Source organism: Oreochromis aureus, linkage group 3 (assembly GCF_013358895.1).
Source record: "Oreochromis aureus strain Israel breed Guangdong linkage group 3, ZZ_aureus, whole genome shotgun sequence".
Lineage (NCBI taxonomy): Eukaryota > Metazoa > Chordata > Actinopteri > Cichliformes > Cichlidae > Oreochromis > Oreochromis aureus.
In genome coordinates this window covers 65454843-65468655 of record NC_052944.1, presented here as the reverse complement: position 1 = coordinate 65468655, position 13813 = coordinate 65454843, and the positions used below count along the sequence as shown (strand labels likewise).

Here is a 13813-nt window from a genome sequence, read left to right as displayed (position 1 = left end):
AAATCTCAGCTTCTCTCAGGCAGGGAAAAAGATTCACAGAGCATTTTTATTGTGTATGTTTTTCCTTCACACATGTTCGGTAGTCTGTTTGGACTCATTCAGCTCAGATAAAATCTGAAGCAAAAGGTCAGAAAACTTCTTTCATCTCTTACGGCCACAGAAAACAAACAATTAAAGAATTAAAGAAAATGAATGGAAAACATTCAAGACTGATCTTTCAAAATTTATTAGAAATGAACAAGAAAAGTCACAAAAAATGAAAAACATTTCTCACTAATGTGTGATCTGGTTTAAACTGCAGCAACAGACTGATTTTCCTTCACTGTAGGAAAAGTTCAAAGTTTCACAGATCGGAGAGGAAACATCTGACTCTGCAGCTCCATGGAAATAATTTCTCTCCTTGTTTTCATAACACTGTTCATTATAACATTCATTCAGCTGTAGCTGATCAACAAGTCCTGAACACTATCGGGCAGATTATTGATCGTCTATAATCTACAGTAATTCGTTTTTTCTTTATCACATACAGTGTTTGTGTTGTCACTTGGTTCAGTCAGTGTCAGTAATTATACTGTAACAGCTGATCTGTAGATGAGGATTAATTTATACTGTTCAAACCTCACAGAACAAGTTTGATCTCACAAACAGCTGAACCTGAAGATAAAACACAATCAATGATACTGTAAAATACGAGACACTGAACTCAAGAATAACTTAATAAATTATATAAAAAGTGATTTCTGACATAAATCAGGCAGATAATTTGTGCTTTTGAAATTTAAGAATTTAAACTCTTACACTGAGCAACTTAAATAATCACTGATACCAGTATAATATAGCACAGTGAAATCACGAGTGAGGTAACAGTCTAAACATGTCTGATGATGATCAGAAATATGAAATCAAATCAAAACTCTGGATGTGATAGATCTTTATCTTTATCTGATGGGAGCTCAGCATCATCAGTCTCTGTGTCCTAAGACGTTGATTTTCAAAGATGACACTGAGAATTTGTAACAGGGATTGTTTTAACATCTCAGTTATAAAACACCTTTCTGGTGTTTTCTATAGATCAGAAAGGCAACAACAACAAAAAGAAGAAGAAAAATGGCAACTGGAAGACCAACTTTCAGTCCAACAGATCCATCCTCCTTCCCTCCATCCTCTGTGTCTCCTCCTGGCTGACCTGCAGGTGAGAAACAGGTGTGAGGTGTCAGCTGTCAGGTAGGTGATGAGTGAAGAACAGAACAGAATCCATTTCCTCTTCAAACTGCTGTCAGACATTATCTACTGCACTCTGATCACATCACTCAGACCAGCTGCTTTCTACAAAGTCTCATCAACAACATCTTTAGAAACAAACATCAACAACCAGGAAGCAGCTTCACCTCTGATCACACACACACTCAACTCTACTCACTCACCTGGAGGATCAACAACATGAAGGTAGATGATGCTGATGAGCTTCAAACTGTCTCTGTCTTTCTGGACACGACACTCGTATGTTCCAGTATCAGCAGTCGTCACATTCTTCAGAATCACAGACACGTCTCCATCCTTCATCTTTCTGTCCTGCAGATCCACCCGGTTTTTAAAATATGGATGCTGGTGATCTGGATCAAAGTGTCCATCTCGGTACAAAAGGACATATACTTCTTCCTTCAGGTCAGCTCTGCTCCACTCTATAACTCCAATGTTGTTGTTTGGAGCTCGACATGTCAGAGTGACGTTCTGTCCAGCTGTGATGTTTTTCTGGTCTGAAAGAGGAAACAACACAGAGCAAAGAGGTTAAAGGTCAAAGCAGAAATGTTCACTTCTATAGCAGCAAAACAGAGTAAGAAGCTACAGGGATGATCAATGATATCAAAGAGCTCACACATCAATTCAGTTCTGTTTGATTCATTTACCATGTACGTGTTTCATATTGTATAAGCTAAAGATCTAATTTGAAACATTAACAGCTACTTCGATGTTATATGTATGATTTCTATACATTTTATGTCAGATAAAAACTTTGGTTGTAAGCTTCAGATAATTATTTAATAACAGCCAGACATTTTAAATGAGAATAAGAAAGTATTTCTTTGTGCCCCCCTTTCCCTGTTAATGCCCTACCTGGCCCCCTGGCAAAACTTTGCTAGACCCGCCCCTGTGAGTGAGTGAGTTTCGGCTAAGTACTGTTTAGAATACCAGAATAGGGAGGATGGTGTAGGTTTAGATATATTAGATTGATACATATGTACCAACAAGACAGTGTACATCACTGTCACAACGACGTTTGTTTTTAATGGCCTGCATTTGTATAAATTCAAATTCAAATTCAAATTCAAATTTTATTTGTCACACACACACAACCATACACAGTATGACATAGGGGTGAAATGCTTGTAGCTGTACAATGCCCGACCATTAAATGACAGAAAAAAGTTTTACAGTATTTACAATTTACAGGTTACTACAAAATTTACAAATTAACTTAGAAATTTACAGTAAAAAATGTGCAAATAGCAGAAAGAGATTATAAAGATTATAAATTATAGGAAATGTGTGGTGGTGCGTGAGTTAATGTGATGTGTGGGAGAGTCCAGTCCTACACCTGGTTCAGGGCCCGAATAGCCTGGGGGAAGAAGCTCCTCCTCATTCTCTCTGTTTTGGCCTTAAGGGAGCGGAAGCGCTTCCCAGACCTCAACAGTGAGAAAAGTCCATTGTTGGGATGGGAGAGGTCCATCATAATCTTCCTAGCTTTGGACTTGCACCGCTTGGTGTAGATGGACAGCAGGTCAGGGAGCTCTTTTATAGCGCTTTTACTCAGTCCCTAAGGACCCCAAAGCGCTTTACACTACATTCAGTCATTCACCCATTCACACTCACATTCACACACTGGCAATGGCAAGCTACATTGTAGCCACAGCTGCCCTGGGGCGCACTGACAGAGGCGAGGCTGCCGGACACTGGCGCCACCGGGCCCTCTGACCACCACCAGTAGGAAAACATGGGGTTAGTATCTTGCCCAAGGACATTTGGCATGCAGCCAGGAGGCAGCCTGGGATCGAACCACCGACCTTCTGATTAGTGGCTGACCTGCTGACCTGCTGACCTGCAGAGGCTTTATGGTTTTTCCTATAATACCTGGTGGGCCGGTCGCTAGTCAAAATGCCCGGGCTGATTTTTTTGTCCCAGTCCAGCCCTGTGTACAACCATTGGAGATGTGAGCAGGACAGACGGAACAATTGACGGAAAAAGTGTGGACTTCATACCAGTTTTTAAATTGTGTTGATAGGTCACGTAAAACCAGAGTTATGATAAAAATGTATGCAATGTTTGTTTTTTCCTGAATACTATCGTTGTTTATATTTACTGCGGGAAGAAACGTTTTATAAGAAAAAAGGCTCGAAAGCGCTCTCCACCTGTGAGCAATAACAAAACCAAATACACCACCCCCCTTTCCTATAGGTCGAAAAAAGTACCATGTCGACCAATCAAAAAATGATATGGCAAGTTGTTAAGAAACGGGGGGAAGTTTTAGGAGTGACGGCGGTGTTTTGAGATGTGAGAGATTTGAGACGTTTAGCGCAACTCTTGTGTAGTTAGTGTGTAGTTAGTGTGTAGTGTAGTCAATAGTTTTGTTGTGTGTGTCAGAACAATGAGGCGACTGCTGAATGTTACAGGTGTTACAGGAGTGATACATCTCCTGTTGTCAGGCCTGCAGGTATCAGGCTGTTGTTCTCCTTTATCTCATAGTGGACAGAAATTATTTTTTGGAGTGGCACAAATAATTTGTGTGGCATCAAATTTGATGCAGAACAGCTGATTGTTCTGTAAATATTTTGAAACTTTATTTAAAAACGCCTTGGCTGCATTAAAAAAAATAACTGCAAAAAACTTTGTTGTTTGCCAAACTGAGTTACTTTTTGAAGAAGTAACTATATAATTAATTGCCCAGCATTGGTCATTATATTCTGTATTTTGTAGACAGAGAGTTACAGGACTCTCTCCCAGACCACAGACTCATAATACAAGTCAGAGCTGTATAAGAAAAAAAGGAAAAAAGAATAAAGTTGTGTTTTCAAAATTGGAGTTCAAGTTATTTTTACTTCCAATAGTGTTAACATACTGCACAGGTCAATGACTACATTTTTGTTTTACATTTTCATTGTAAGTGGGCTAAAGCAGTTAATTAAAAGTAGTCTAACATAAATGTAAATGCTGTAATTTGATTATTTTAATAAACCATGTAACTTGGATGGATTCAATGCTGGCGTGACCACAGTGCACACGTCTGATGTCGCTCACAGTGGTCCAAGAGATCGCTCAGGGAGTTTGTGTGTTCACTCAGATACATGGAAAATTAGAGGGAACATTGCTACCAGCGTCTGGCCAAACCACCACCTTTCATTGTTTATACCGTTACAAAGGGGAAAAAAAGTCACCGGGCCACCGAGTAAATGCCCGATGGCCAGTCCAGCCTTGGTCGTGCCATCAGTTAACCCTTCGCGTGCCAACTGTGGCACGCGTGCCTAGGGTTGCCGACCCCTGATCTAGAGTGTGATTAAAGGGGTGGGCGGATTCTTTTACATTTTGAGAGAAGCCAATTGAGTCTAATAACAGATGAAATGTGTTGAGCCTGTCATTTTTAGCATCTACATGGATCTGAGCTGAGCACTAAATCAGATACAAACTCTGAGTAAGGCCCAGGTGGATTATAGGGCTAGTTTATTTTCATTCACATTTAAGAAAGATGTTTGTTTTTTTACTGTAACTTTGTATTTGATGATGTTAACTGCATCAGAATGTTTTATTTGTATTATTTTCATAGAGTATTTTTTATAATCGTCATTATTAATGTGAGGAGGTGTTACGTGTAAAGATGTTACTGGTTGGTCTGAACAGACATTTGGTTTCTTGTGTTTTTCACAGTTTACTTAATGAATTGAGTTCCTGCAGGTTCCACAAACACGTCTTGATAATAATTGAACATAATGTGTGAGAGAAAGCAGCCTCTCATTATAAGACACTGTGAGTCTCTGTATGCTGCCTTTATGTAGCTACAGCTACAGAAGTCAGAGTCATTTCTTTACACATTTTTACATTGTGTAATGTGCTTTAAAGTGTAGCCAATGATTCTGACTTTTTTGTACAACCATTTAAAACTCAGAGGCTGATCAACAGAGGTGGCATGGAGTGGCGTGTGCCATCCCTTAATAAAGAACATTAATAACAAACTATGGTGGCACTCGGTGTGGCAAATTATATGGTGACACATGCCACTCCATGCCACCTCTGTAGATCTGCTCCTGGCTGTATACTGACTCCTGACACTACAACACATCACACTGACACACACATGTTACACTTCTTTGTCTCTGTGAGATCTGATCACTCCGACATGTTACATCCACACAGACTCCACCCAGCCTCATGTCTCCTTCACAAACACGGAAAAACTGAATCAATATGAAAATAATTCTTCAGGAAATGTTGTTAACATGTAAAGCAGACTGATGCTTTTCCTCTCTGTCCCACAGAGTGAATCTCACCTGCAGAGACAAACACGAAGAGGCCGACAAACAGCAAAGTCGAGCAGAGCGACGCAGTCACAGCAGACATTTCCGTCTTCTTCAACTCCGACGCTTCGATTGTTCTAAATGTCTCAGGATGGTTTTATTGAAATAACTGAACCTGAGTTTAAATCCTGACTACATGAGATTAAATTTAAGGTTTAAATGATCCTGAAAGTCTCTGACTGTGAGAACAGATCTGACTTTTTAGACACTCGTTCAAACTCAATACGTCCAGGTCATCGTCTCTGAAGGAAGTAACGTTAGAGTCACGTGTGTTTACGCTGCTGTAGGGTGACCATAAATAAGTGCGTCATAACTAAAGCGGTGAAATCTAAAGCAGGTCTGAGTGTTTAACAGGTTCAGTTCTTGAATGATCTCCACAGAACAACACAAACATCTCATCATCAACCATCAGCTACATACTAAAGACCATCATCAGCCAAAGGACTTCAACATGACGTCACTGTATAAAATGTATATTGTACTATGGAGGAGGCAGCATTTAGCTGTAGCCTCCATCAAACCACAGAGAACTTTGTCCACCTTTGATTGTCTTTAAGTTGTGTTGGAGCATCATTTAAAAAAAACACTTACTGTTCTTCTGATCATCAGGATGGAAAAATTATCCAGTGACAGAAAAGTGTGAGGCTGGTATTCCCCATCAGCATTTTCATTGGGTCAGCAGGAACCTACAGAAGTGTTTTTAGAAAAAGGAAACATGTTACACAGATATAAATATAAAATAAAAACTGTTATAACAAGTTAAAATCTGAAGGTATCAAAACAGCTGCAGACTAAACTAACCTGTATTTCCCTGTCAGCTGTTTTATATGAGACACATCTGTGACCTGTATCAACACTTTGTTGTGTGTGTGTGTGTGTGTGTGTGTGTGTGTGTGTGTGTGTGTGTGTGTGTGTGTGTGTGTGTGTGTGGGTTTAAAAGAGACCTGAGGCGTCTCAAGGGCAGAGCTCTCCCGACTGTGGGACAGTGATGTTCTCTGTCTGTTTAGCTGTCCTGCGTGCAATAATTAAAAAGATTGGCCACAGCTGATCGCGCTGCAGAGAAAATTCCATCACATTTTCCACTAACACAAACATATAAAGAGAAACTCCCACTCAACACTGCCTGTGAAATCAGTCAACCTGTCAGATTACTTAGAAGACTTAAAGACGTCATTTTAAACACTTACTGTTGTTCTGAAGGATCTCTGAAACACTCAAACACTCTTCTGATCATCAGAGTGGAAAAAATAAAATGATCTACTGACAGATAAAAAACTGTGAGGTCAGTATGTCCCATCGGTTTTTCAGTAGGTGAAAAGGAAGCAACTGAAGTTTTGTTACAAACAAGTGAAAAGTTACTCAGATGTAAATATTTGACAAATAAAAAAAAATCAAATCATAAAAAATGTAAAAGTTTAAAATCCTAAAGTAAAGGTATGTCTGTGTCAAACAGCTGCAGACTAAACTAACCTGTATTTTCTGTCAGCTGTTTTATATCAGACATCTGTGACCTGCGTCAACATTTTCACGACCACCTTTGTTTGTCCTCTGTTTGAGCAGCTGCAAGTCCAGACATGTGACAAACAAATACCTCAAATTCAAAGGAAAAGAAAGAAGTATAAGAATGAGAACCTTTTTCCACTAACACAGGTAGAGATAAAGAGAAATTCCCACTCCACACTGTCTGTGAAATTACAGAAAGTTGTTAAAATTATTACAAGCTCATGAACACTTACTGTTGTTCTGAAGGATCTCTGAAACCCTCAAACACTCTTCTGATCATCAGGATGGAAAAATTATCCACTGACAAAGTTCATATACCCTGTTGTTTTTTCAATAGGTCAGAAGGAAGTTCCTCAAAATTGGTCACAGAAAACTAAAAAGTTAAACAAAAAGTAAATGGTTAAAAAACTAAAGATAAAAGAGACCTCTGAATCAAACAGCCACCAACATGTATTTCCTTGTTAACCTGATTTACAAGGCAAATGTTAAACCGGTGTTAGACTATTCATTATAGTGTGAATCATGTTTGTATCCTGGTCAACTTGGCTCAGCAGTGATGTCAGTACTGCATGTTGCTCAGTACATTTGTTACTGGTTCCAGCGATCAGACTGATTCTCTCTGTCTCTACAAATAGTTTAAACAACTGGAGAAAAAGAAGCAGCTCTGTGTTATTTATGTGCAGCTTTTATTTCTAAACACATAAATGTACTGTGTCAAAGTACCATGCCTGAAACCTTTCACATTAAACCTTTGGACCATTCTGCCATATATGGGGTTTTAAAATGAAAGAAAGCCAACAGGATAGTTTTATTTCGTTTGTTTTTTGTGTGGCATGGCTGAATTAGAACTGCAACCAGGGCTGGACTGGGACAAAAAATCAGCCAGGGCATTTTGACTAGAGACCAGCCCACCAGGTATTACAGGAAAAGCCATAAAGCCTTTGAATGAAAACAAACGCTGTTGTGACAGTGATGACAACTGTCTTGTTGGTATATGTATGATTTCTATACATTTTACGTCAGATAAAAACTTTGGTTTGAAGATTCAGATAATTATTTATTAAAGCCAGATATTTTAAATGAGATTAAGAAAGAAAAGTATTTATTTGTGCCCCCCTTTCCCTGTTAATGCCCAGTCTGTCGCAGGGCTAACAGAGACAGACAACCATTCGCACTCACATTCACTCCCGCATTCACACCTATGGGCAATTTAGACCAATCAGTTAAGCTATCCCCACAAACTGCATGACAGCTGGGATAGGCTTCAGCACCTCCCGCGACCCTGAAAAGGATAATTGGAAGCGAATGGACGGCTGGATGTTATTTATAGTCTGGGTCGTAAAAAACACACTGCCATATGAGGTCAAACTGAAATATTGCAGTGGATAAATTCTTCTGCACTGATCTGTAATTAAGATTATATGTGTTCTTTGGGGTGTGGGGGACAAATATTAATATCCAGATGTTTAGAAGAATTCTGAGTGGTGTGCCTTTTGTTGAATCTGGTGAAGAAGGGAAAAAAATCGTTTTTAAAAAAATCACTTTTTAATGCTTTAACACATGTTCTTACAGTATATTCTTCTGTATGCTTAGCCAACGTGAGACAACACTGCCACCCGGAGGTCAAACTGGAACATTACATTCACAGCTGTTCAAAAAACACTGATTGTTTCATTCATGACCACTAGAGGAAGAAAAATTACTTTAAGTACCATTTGAATACAAGCAGGTCATCAATGATGCTTTTACAGATTATTAAAATGAATATGTGGCTGAGGATCAGCTGTTCCTAATAAAATGGATGTATTTAATTTATCTTTGGATTAAGAGTACTTTCAGTTAAACGTGTGTGATAAAACAGAGTGTGAGTGTTGAAGTGTGTTTGGCTTCCTGGTGAGGCTTTCATACTTCTAAAATAAGCTGATGAATAATCTGTTTATTCCAGAGAACAGTGAGCGTAAGTATAAGCACGGCCACCAGTAAAGAGTAAAGTGTGTGCAAATACACACATACTTTTTTTCTACTCAGTTTTGGCTCCACAGAGGGTTTGTTTATGTCACATCATGTTCACAGTGAAGTTTAACAACCTTTTAAATATTAAACATGAGGGTTTTAAGCACAAAGTGATTGAAGATGGGGGTGTTGAGCTCATTTTGGTTAACTGTGCATAAATGGCCTGGACCAAAAAAATAATGACATAATAAGAAAGCAGCTGTTTTCATTTCATTGTCAACATGTTGGACATCTATCATGTACACAATGTTTCAATGGTACCTTTGATACAAGTAAATAAATTATCATTAAAAATCACCCGGATTCCTTTAGTGTAAAAGAAAGAACACAAACTCTCTGATAACTAAACCTGAATCGATTCATTTAAAAGTCAAAGATATTAAAAAAAATACTTTAAATTTCAACAGTATTTTTCATTGATGTGCATTAATGTTTACAGTTCACAGAGGAGCTGAATATTTGCAAAACTTTTACATGTTTAATCATTCAGACAGTTCCTGTTGATGCAGAAATGCTTTGAACTTCCTGATTTAAACTTTTGCAACGCTGCCATCAGCACATCAGGAACAGCTGTGCAATATAACATAATCTGGACATGCACACTCTCCTTCAACCTTTCAATAGACTGCCTTTAACTTTGATGAAGGGAAACATTTGATGAGGCATACATTTCAGTAATTATATGTAAAGTATTGATAACTGGAGAATCAAACAGCTGCAGTCTTCTCCAGAACATCCCAAAGATGATTTAAGAATAAAGGTGTGGACTCTGTGTGTGAAAACAATGAATCAAATCTCTGCAACCTTTTAAACTAAAGGTTGGTGCTTAATTATGGATGTTGATTGAACTGTTGCTGCATAACTTTTTTCCCTAAATGATTTCACATTAATAAAAGTAAATAAAAGAAAACAAGGAAGTTAATTCTTCCTGACTCAATCCAGAAAAGGAGAAGTAGACTGGAAATCATGGCCTGCAGTGTGTTTATAAATGGATTTACAGTCAGGGCTTCGTATTGTTTAACTGTTCCCAGTATTAGATGTAAATGTGCTGATGGTGCATTCAGTGACCGTGGTCCCATTCTTGTGAACAAGCTGCATGCTGACCTGAGGTCAGTCAAATCTGTGCAAACATTCAGAAACAGACTCCAAAAATCTGCTACATTAATAAAACTGACACTGCTGTGAAAGATGGAGTTTAATGTGAAGTGCTGCAGTTTGATTACTAAAATCATTTATTGTATGTTTCTGTCCAGCAGAAACCTCTTTGTTGAGAAATTGTTTTCATGCGAACATAATTATTATTATTATTTATATGATATAATTACAGTGTGCAGGTTTAGGTTTGAGTTTAAAATGTAAATTTAGTCTGAAGAGTATTTTTTTTGAGAATTCACTGAGTCCGTATTAAAATGTTGTGTGTGTTTTCTGTTTTTATGATGTGGTCTAACAAATTTATTAAGATCTGTATATACATACATTTTATAAAATGAGTTAATGTCAGCGCTTTAGTTTTCATCAAGAAAGTTTATACATTTCTGCAGCTTCATAGTCCTTCATCTGAGTCCTCAGTAGGAAGCTTGACTGGACGTTGCTTCTTATGTTGACAAGTTTGTTGGTGTGTCACAAAACCAACGGCAAAAAGACCAACAACAACAACAACAACAGGAACAACAACCTGAAGAGATGGAGCTCCGACCCTTTCAGTATCATCCATGTTTTCATCTGCGTCTCCTCTTTCTATGACTCGTTTCTCTGACACGCTTTCATGTGTTTCACCTGCAGAAAAATAGGCAATAAGAAACTGTGAGGCACCAAAGCAGCAGTTCACCTGGAAGTTTGTGTGTCTGCAAATGACACTATGGAGAGAACAGCTTCAGTTCCTCATCAGAAAAAAACGAACAAACACGTGGGAGCAGTAAAAAGAAATATTCAAATATTTAACAGCCGGCTGCTCCCCAACCACAGAAACATGATTAACATCTGTGTCAGCAGCATGCTGTGCAGAGGGAGCTGTGGGAGTTACACACTCACCAGGACAAGAGGAGAGAATTCTAACTGGATCATAAAGCTGGGAGGAAGTTTTTAGATTACATTTGATGATATCAGACCTTTAACACCTGAGTGTGAGCTCCACAAACTCACCTGTGACTGTGAGGTGGATGAAGTGACTGATCTCAGTGTGAGCTCTTTTACTTCTCACAGGGTTCCTCACTGCTATGTGACACTCATAAATCCCAGTGTCATTAAACGTGACGTTCTTCAGGATCAGAGAAACGTCTCCGTCCTTCATCTCCGGGTCCCTCAGCTTCACTCGGCCATGAAAAGATGGATGTTGGTAGTTTTCATAGGAACGTTCGTTCCTGTAGAAGTAGACGTAGCCGTCTGTGTTCAGGTCAGCTCTGCTCCACTTCAGCACTGAGATTATTTCATCTGTGGAAATCTGACACTGGAGAGTGACGTCATCTCCAAGCTTCACCTGAACATCCTGCTGAAGAGCTGAAGACAACACAATTATAAATTATTTCCTGGTTCGGGTTTAGAGTTAACCAGTTAAATGGATCACATGGGACTAAGCAAGGAATTAAAACATGAATAAAAATGTTATTTTTCACTCACCTGTTAAGTCTGAGATTAGAGACAAAAAGAGGAAGAATTTGAAAGAAGCCATTTGGGACAGGAGGATGGAGACCACCGAGCAGCAGCAGAGCTGATTATACTTACATGAAACAAGTTTCCTGTGCAGAGTTAAAGAAGTGAGTGTGGCTGAAATGAGAAGTTCCAGAGAGGGAAGGCTGACATAGCAATGTCATCATGCCGTGATTAAAACCATCACACAGAGAGGTTTCTAATCCACAGCACGTTGTTTCTCTCCTCCTCCTGATTGACTGATTACACTGATCAACAAGCTTTTATTTTTTTTTCTCAAATAAACGTAACAAAGCTTGAGACTCACTGGAACAAAATTTTTGGTTTTCTGAGATGGATCCTGATCTAAAATATGAACAGTACCCCGAAGCATTAGCAAAAAAAAAAAAAAAAGTCATTTTCTTAAAGTCTTTACATGTTATGTGGGTCAGGTGCTGCTCCTTCTGTAGCTGCTATATGTGCTGAAAACAAAACTTCTGTTTTAAACGGCCTCAGTTTAAATAACAGAAAGAGAAGGCGCTGAGTGAGATCTCAGATTTCACAGAGATATGTGGACACAGAGTTTTCAGTGTCTCTCTACAGGAGGTCATCTTAGTAACTTATGCTGAACCACATTACACGTAGTTTGTGCTGCAGAGAATAAAATGTTTTTGTTTGATTTTATTCTGCTGGCAATACTTTTTACAGCTCACGGAGCTCAGACCAGCTACATCTGTAGGCTGTTTGTCTCTGAGAGCACACGGCAGCAAAAAAAGAAGCTAACAAAGTTCAGCTTTATTATTGCACTGTCTTAAAAAAGAGTCTTAAAAAAAAGGATTTCATGGTTAGGGCCCTGTCAGCAATACATTACTGGAATCTGGTGGTCTGTGTTTAACAAGAAACAGGTTGAAAGTCACGTATATAGAAATTTGCTGAAAGGACAGAAAATAAAGAGCTGAGTGACACTAACATAGTCTTAGTTATATCAGTGGTTCACAGTTTTTGTAAGTGCTCTATCTGCTGAGATTGACTTTGTATTGACATTAATCTCTTTCAAAAACAACAACATGATTTTGTGAATTTCAATAAGTAACTAAAGTTGTGTCTGCAATCAGCTGTTTCCTGTTTGTCTTTTATGCTTTAAAATTTTGTTTTTGTTTTATTTCTCACACCAAGACCATCGAGGGAACATGAAGATCTTTTATTTGCACTGAAATGTGTTTCATAAATCTTTATATTTCCTTCATGGATTTGTGTTGTCATTGTAATGGTGAAGAAAGGTGATACGAGTGACCCTGAACGGTTGTTGGTGCCAGACCAGCTGTCTGAGTGTTTCAGAAGCTGCTGATCTGCTGGGATTTCTCTCCTGGGTTTACAGAGAAGAGTCTGACAAAGAGGAAATAGAGCAGCTGTTCTCTGAATGAAAAACTCCCGTTGATGTCAGAGGTCAGAGGAGAACAGCCAGACTGCTTCAAGCTGATATAAAGGCAACAAGGCAACGCTTGTTACAATCAGGGCATGCAGAAGAGCATTTCTGAATACACAACACATTTAAACGTATAGCAGATGGGTTACTGCAGCAGAAGATCACACTAGGTGATACTCTTTCCCCCTGAGAAATGCAAACTGAAGCTGCAATTCACACAAACTCATCAAAACTGGACATTAGAAGATTGGAAAATTTTTGGCTTCTTGGATGAGTTTTAATTTCTGCTGCAACATTCAGATTGTAGAGTTAGAATATAAACACCATGAAAGCATGGCTTCATCCTAAACTGTATAAACAGTTCAGGTTGATGTTGGTGGTGTTGGGATATTTTCTTGACACACGTTGGGCTCTGTAGTACAAACTGAGCATCATTTAAACACCACAGCGTCCCCGATTGTTGTTGCCAACCATGTCCATCCCCATTAAGACCACAGTGTAGCCATCTGCTCATGGCTGCTTCCAGGAGGATAACACACCACTGATTTCAAGCTGGTTTCTTTAACATGATGAGTTCACTGCACTCAGACGACCTCCACAGTCACCACATCTCAAACCAACAGAGCATCTTTGGGATGTTCTGGAAATTTGCAGCAACTTTGGGTATTGTATCAATTTGGAC

At 38.8% G+C, this 13813-nt stretch overlaps 1 protein-coding gene across 4 annotated transcripts; it reads right to left on the bottom strand.

The window, feature by feature from the left end:
• Positions 1–202: 202 nt before the first annotated feature.
• On the bottom strand, positions 203–11825 carry LOC120437123 (myelin-oligodendrocyte glycoprotein-like). 4 transcript variants are annotated; one of them, XM_039607837.1, is made up of 6 exons: positions 11697–11825; positions 11223–11576; positions 10756–10856; positions 7301–7440; positions 6752–7155; positions 1738–1757 (listed from the first exon to the last, which is right to left on the bottom strand). In XM_039607837.1, exons 1-4 carry the CDS (start codon positions 11746–11748, stop codon positions 7378–7380), a joined length of 570 nt encoding a protein of 189 aa, XP_039463771.1. In that variant the 5' UTR covers positions 11749–11825; the 3' UTR covers positions 1738–1757; positions 6752–7155; positions 7301–7377. The 4 variants fall into 4 exon arrangements, 3 of the variants coding, with proteins under 3 accessions (XP_039463772.1, XP_039463771.1, XP_039463768.1); XR_005610858.1 differs by lacking the exons at positions 6752–7155; positions 7301–7440; positions 10756–10856; positions 11223–11576; positions 11697–11825 and adding exons at positions 203–1186; positions 6156–6250; positions 6509–6558 and having other exon boundaries at positions 1425–1757; XM_039607838.1 differs by lacking the exons at positions 6752–7155; positions 7301–7440; positions 10756–10856; positions 11223–11576; positions 11697–11825 and adding exons at positions 203–1186; positions 5538–6124 and having other exon boundaries at positions 1425–1757.
• Positions 11826–13813: the final 1988 nt, after the last annotated feature.

Bases quoted from the DNA above. Each gene is read 5' to 3' on its own strand.
- LOC120437123 (XM_039607834.1), bottom strand. From the start codon at position 11,748: ATGGCTTCTTTCAAATTCTTCCTCTTTTTGTCTCTAATCTCAGACTTA. The intron at 11,577-11,696 runs GTGAGTGAAAAA...TGTTGTCTTCAG, and splicing joins TCTAATCTCAGACTTAACAG to CTCTTCAGCAGGATGTTCAG. The intron at 10,857-11,222 runs GTGAGTTTGTGG...ATTTTTCTGCAG, and splicing joins CATCCACCTCACAGTCACAG to GTGAAACACATGAAAGCGTG.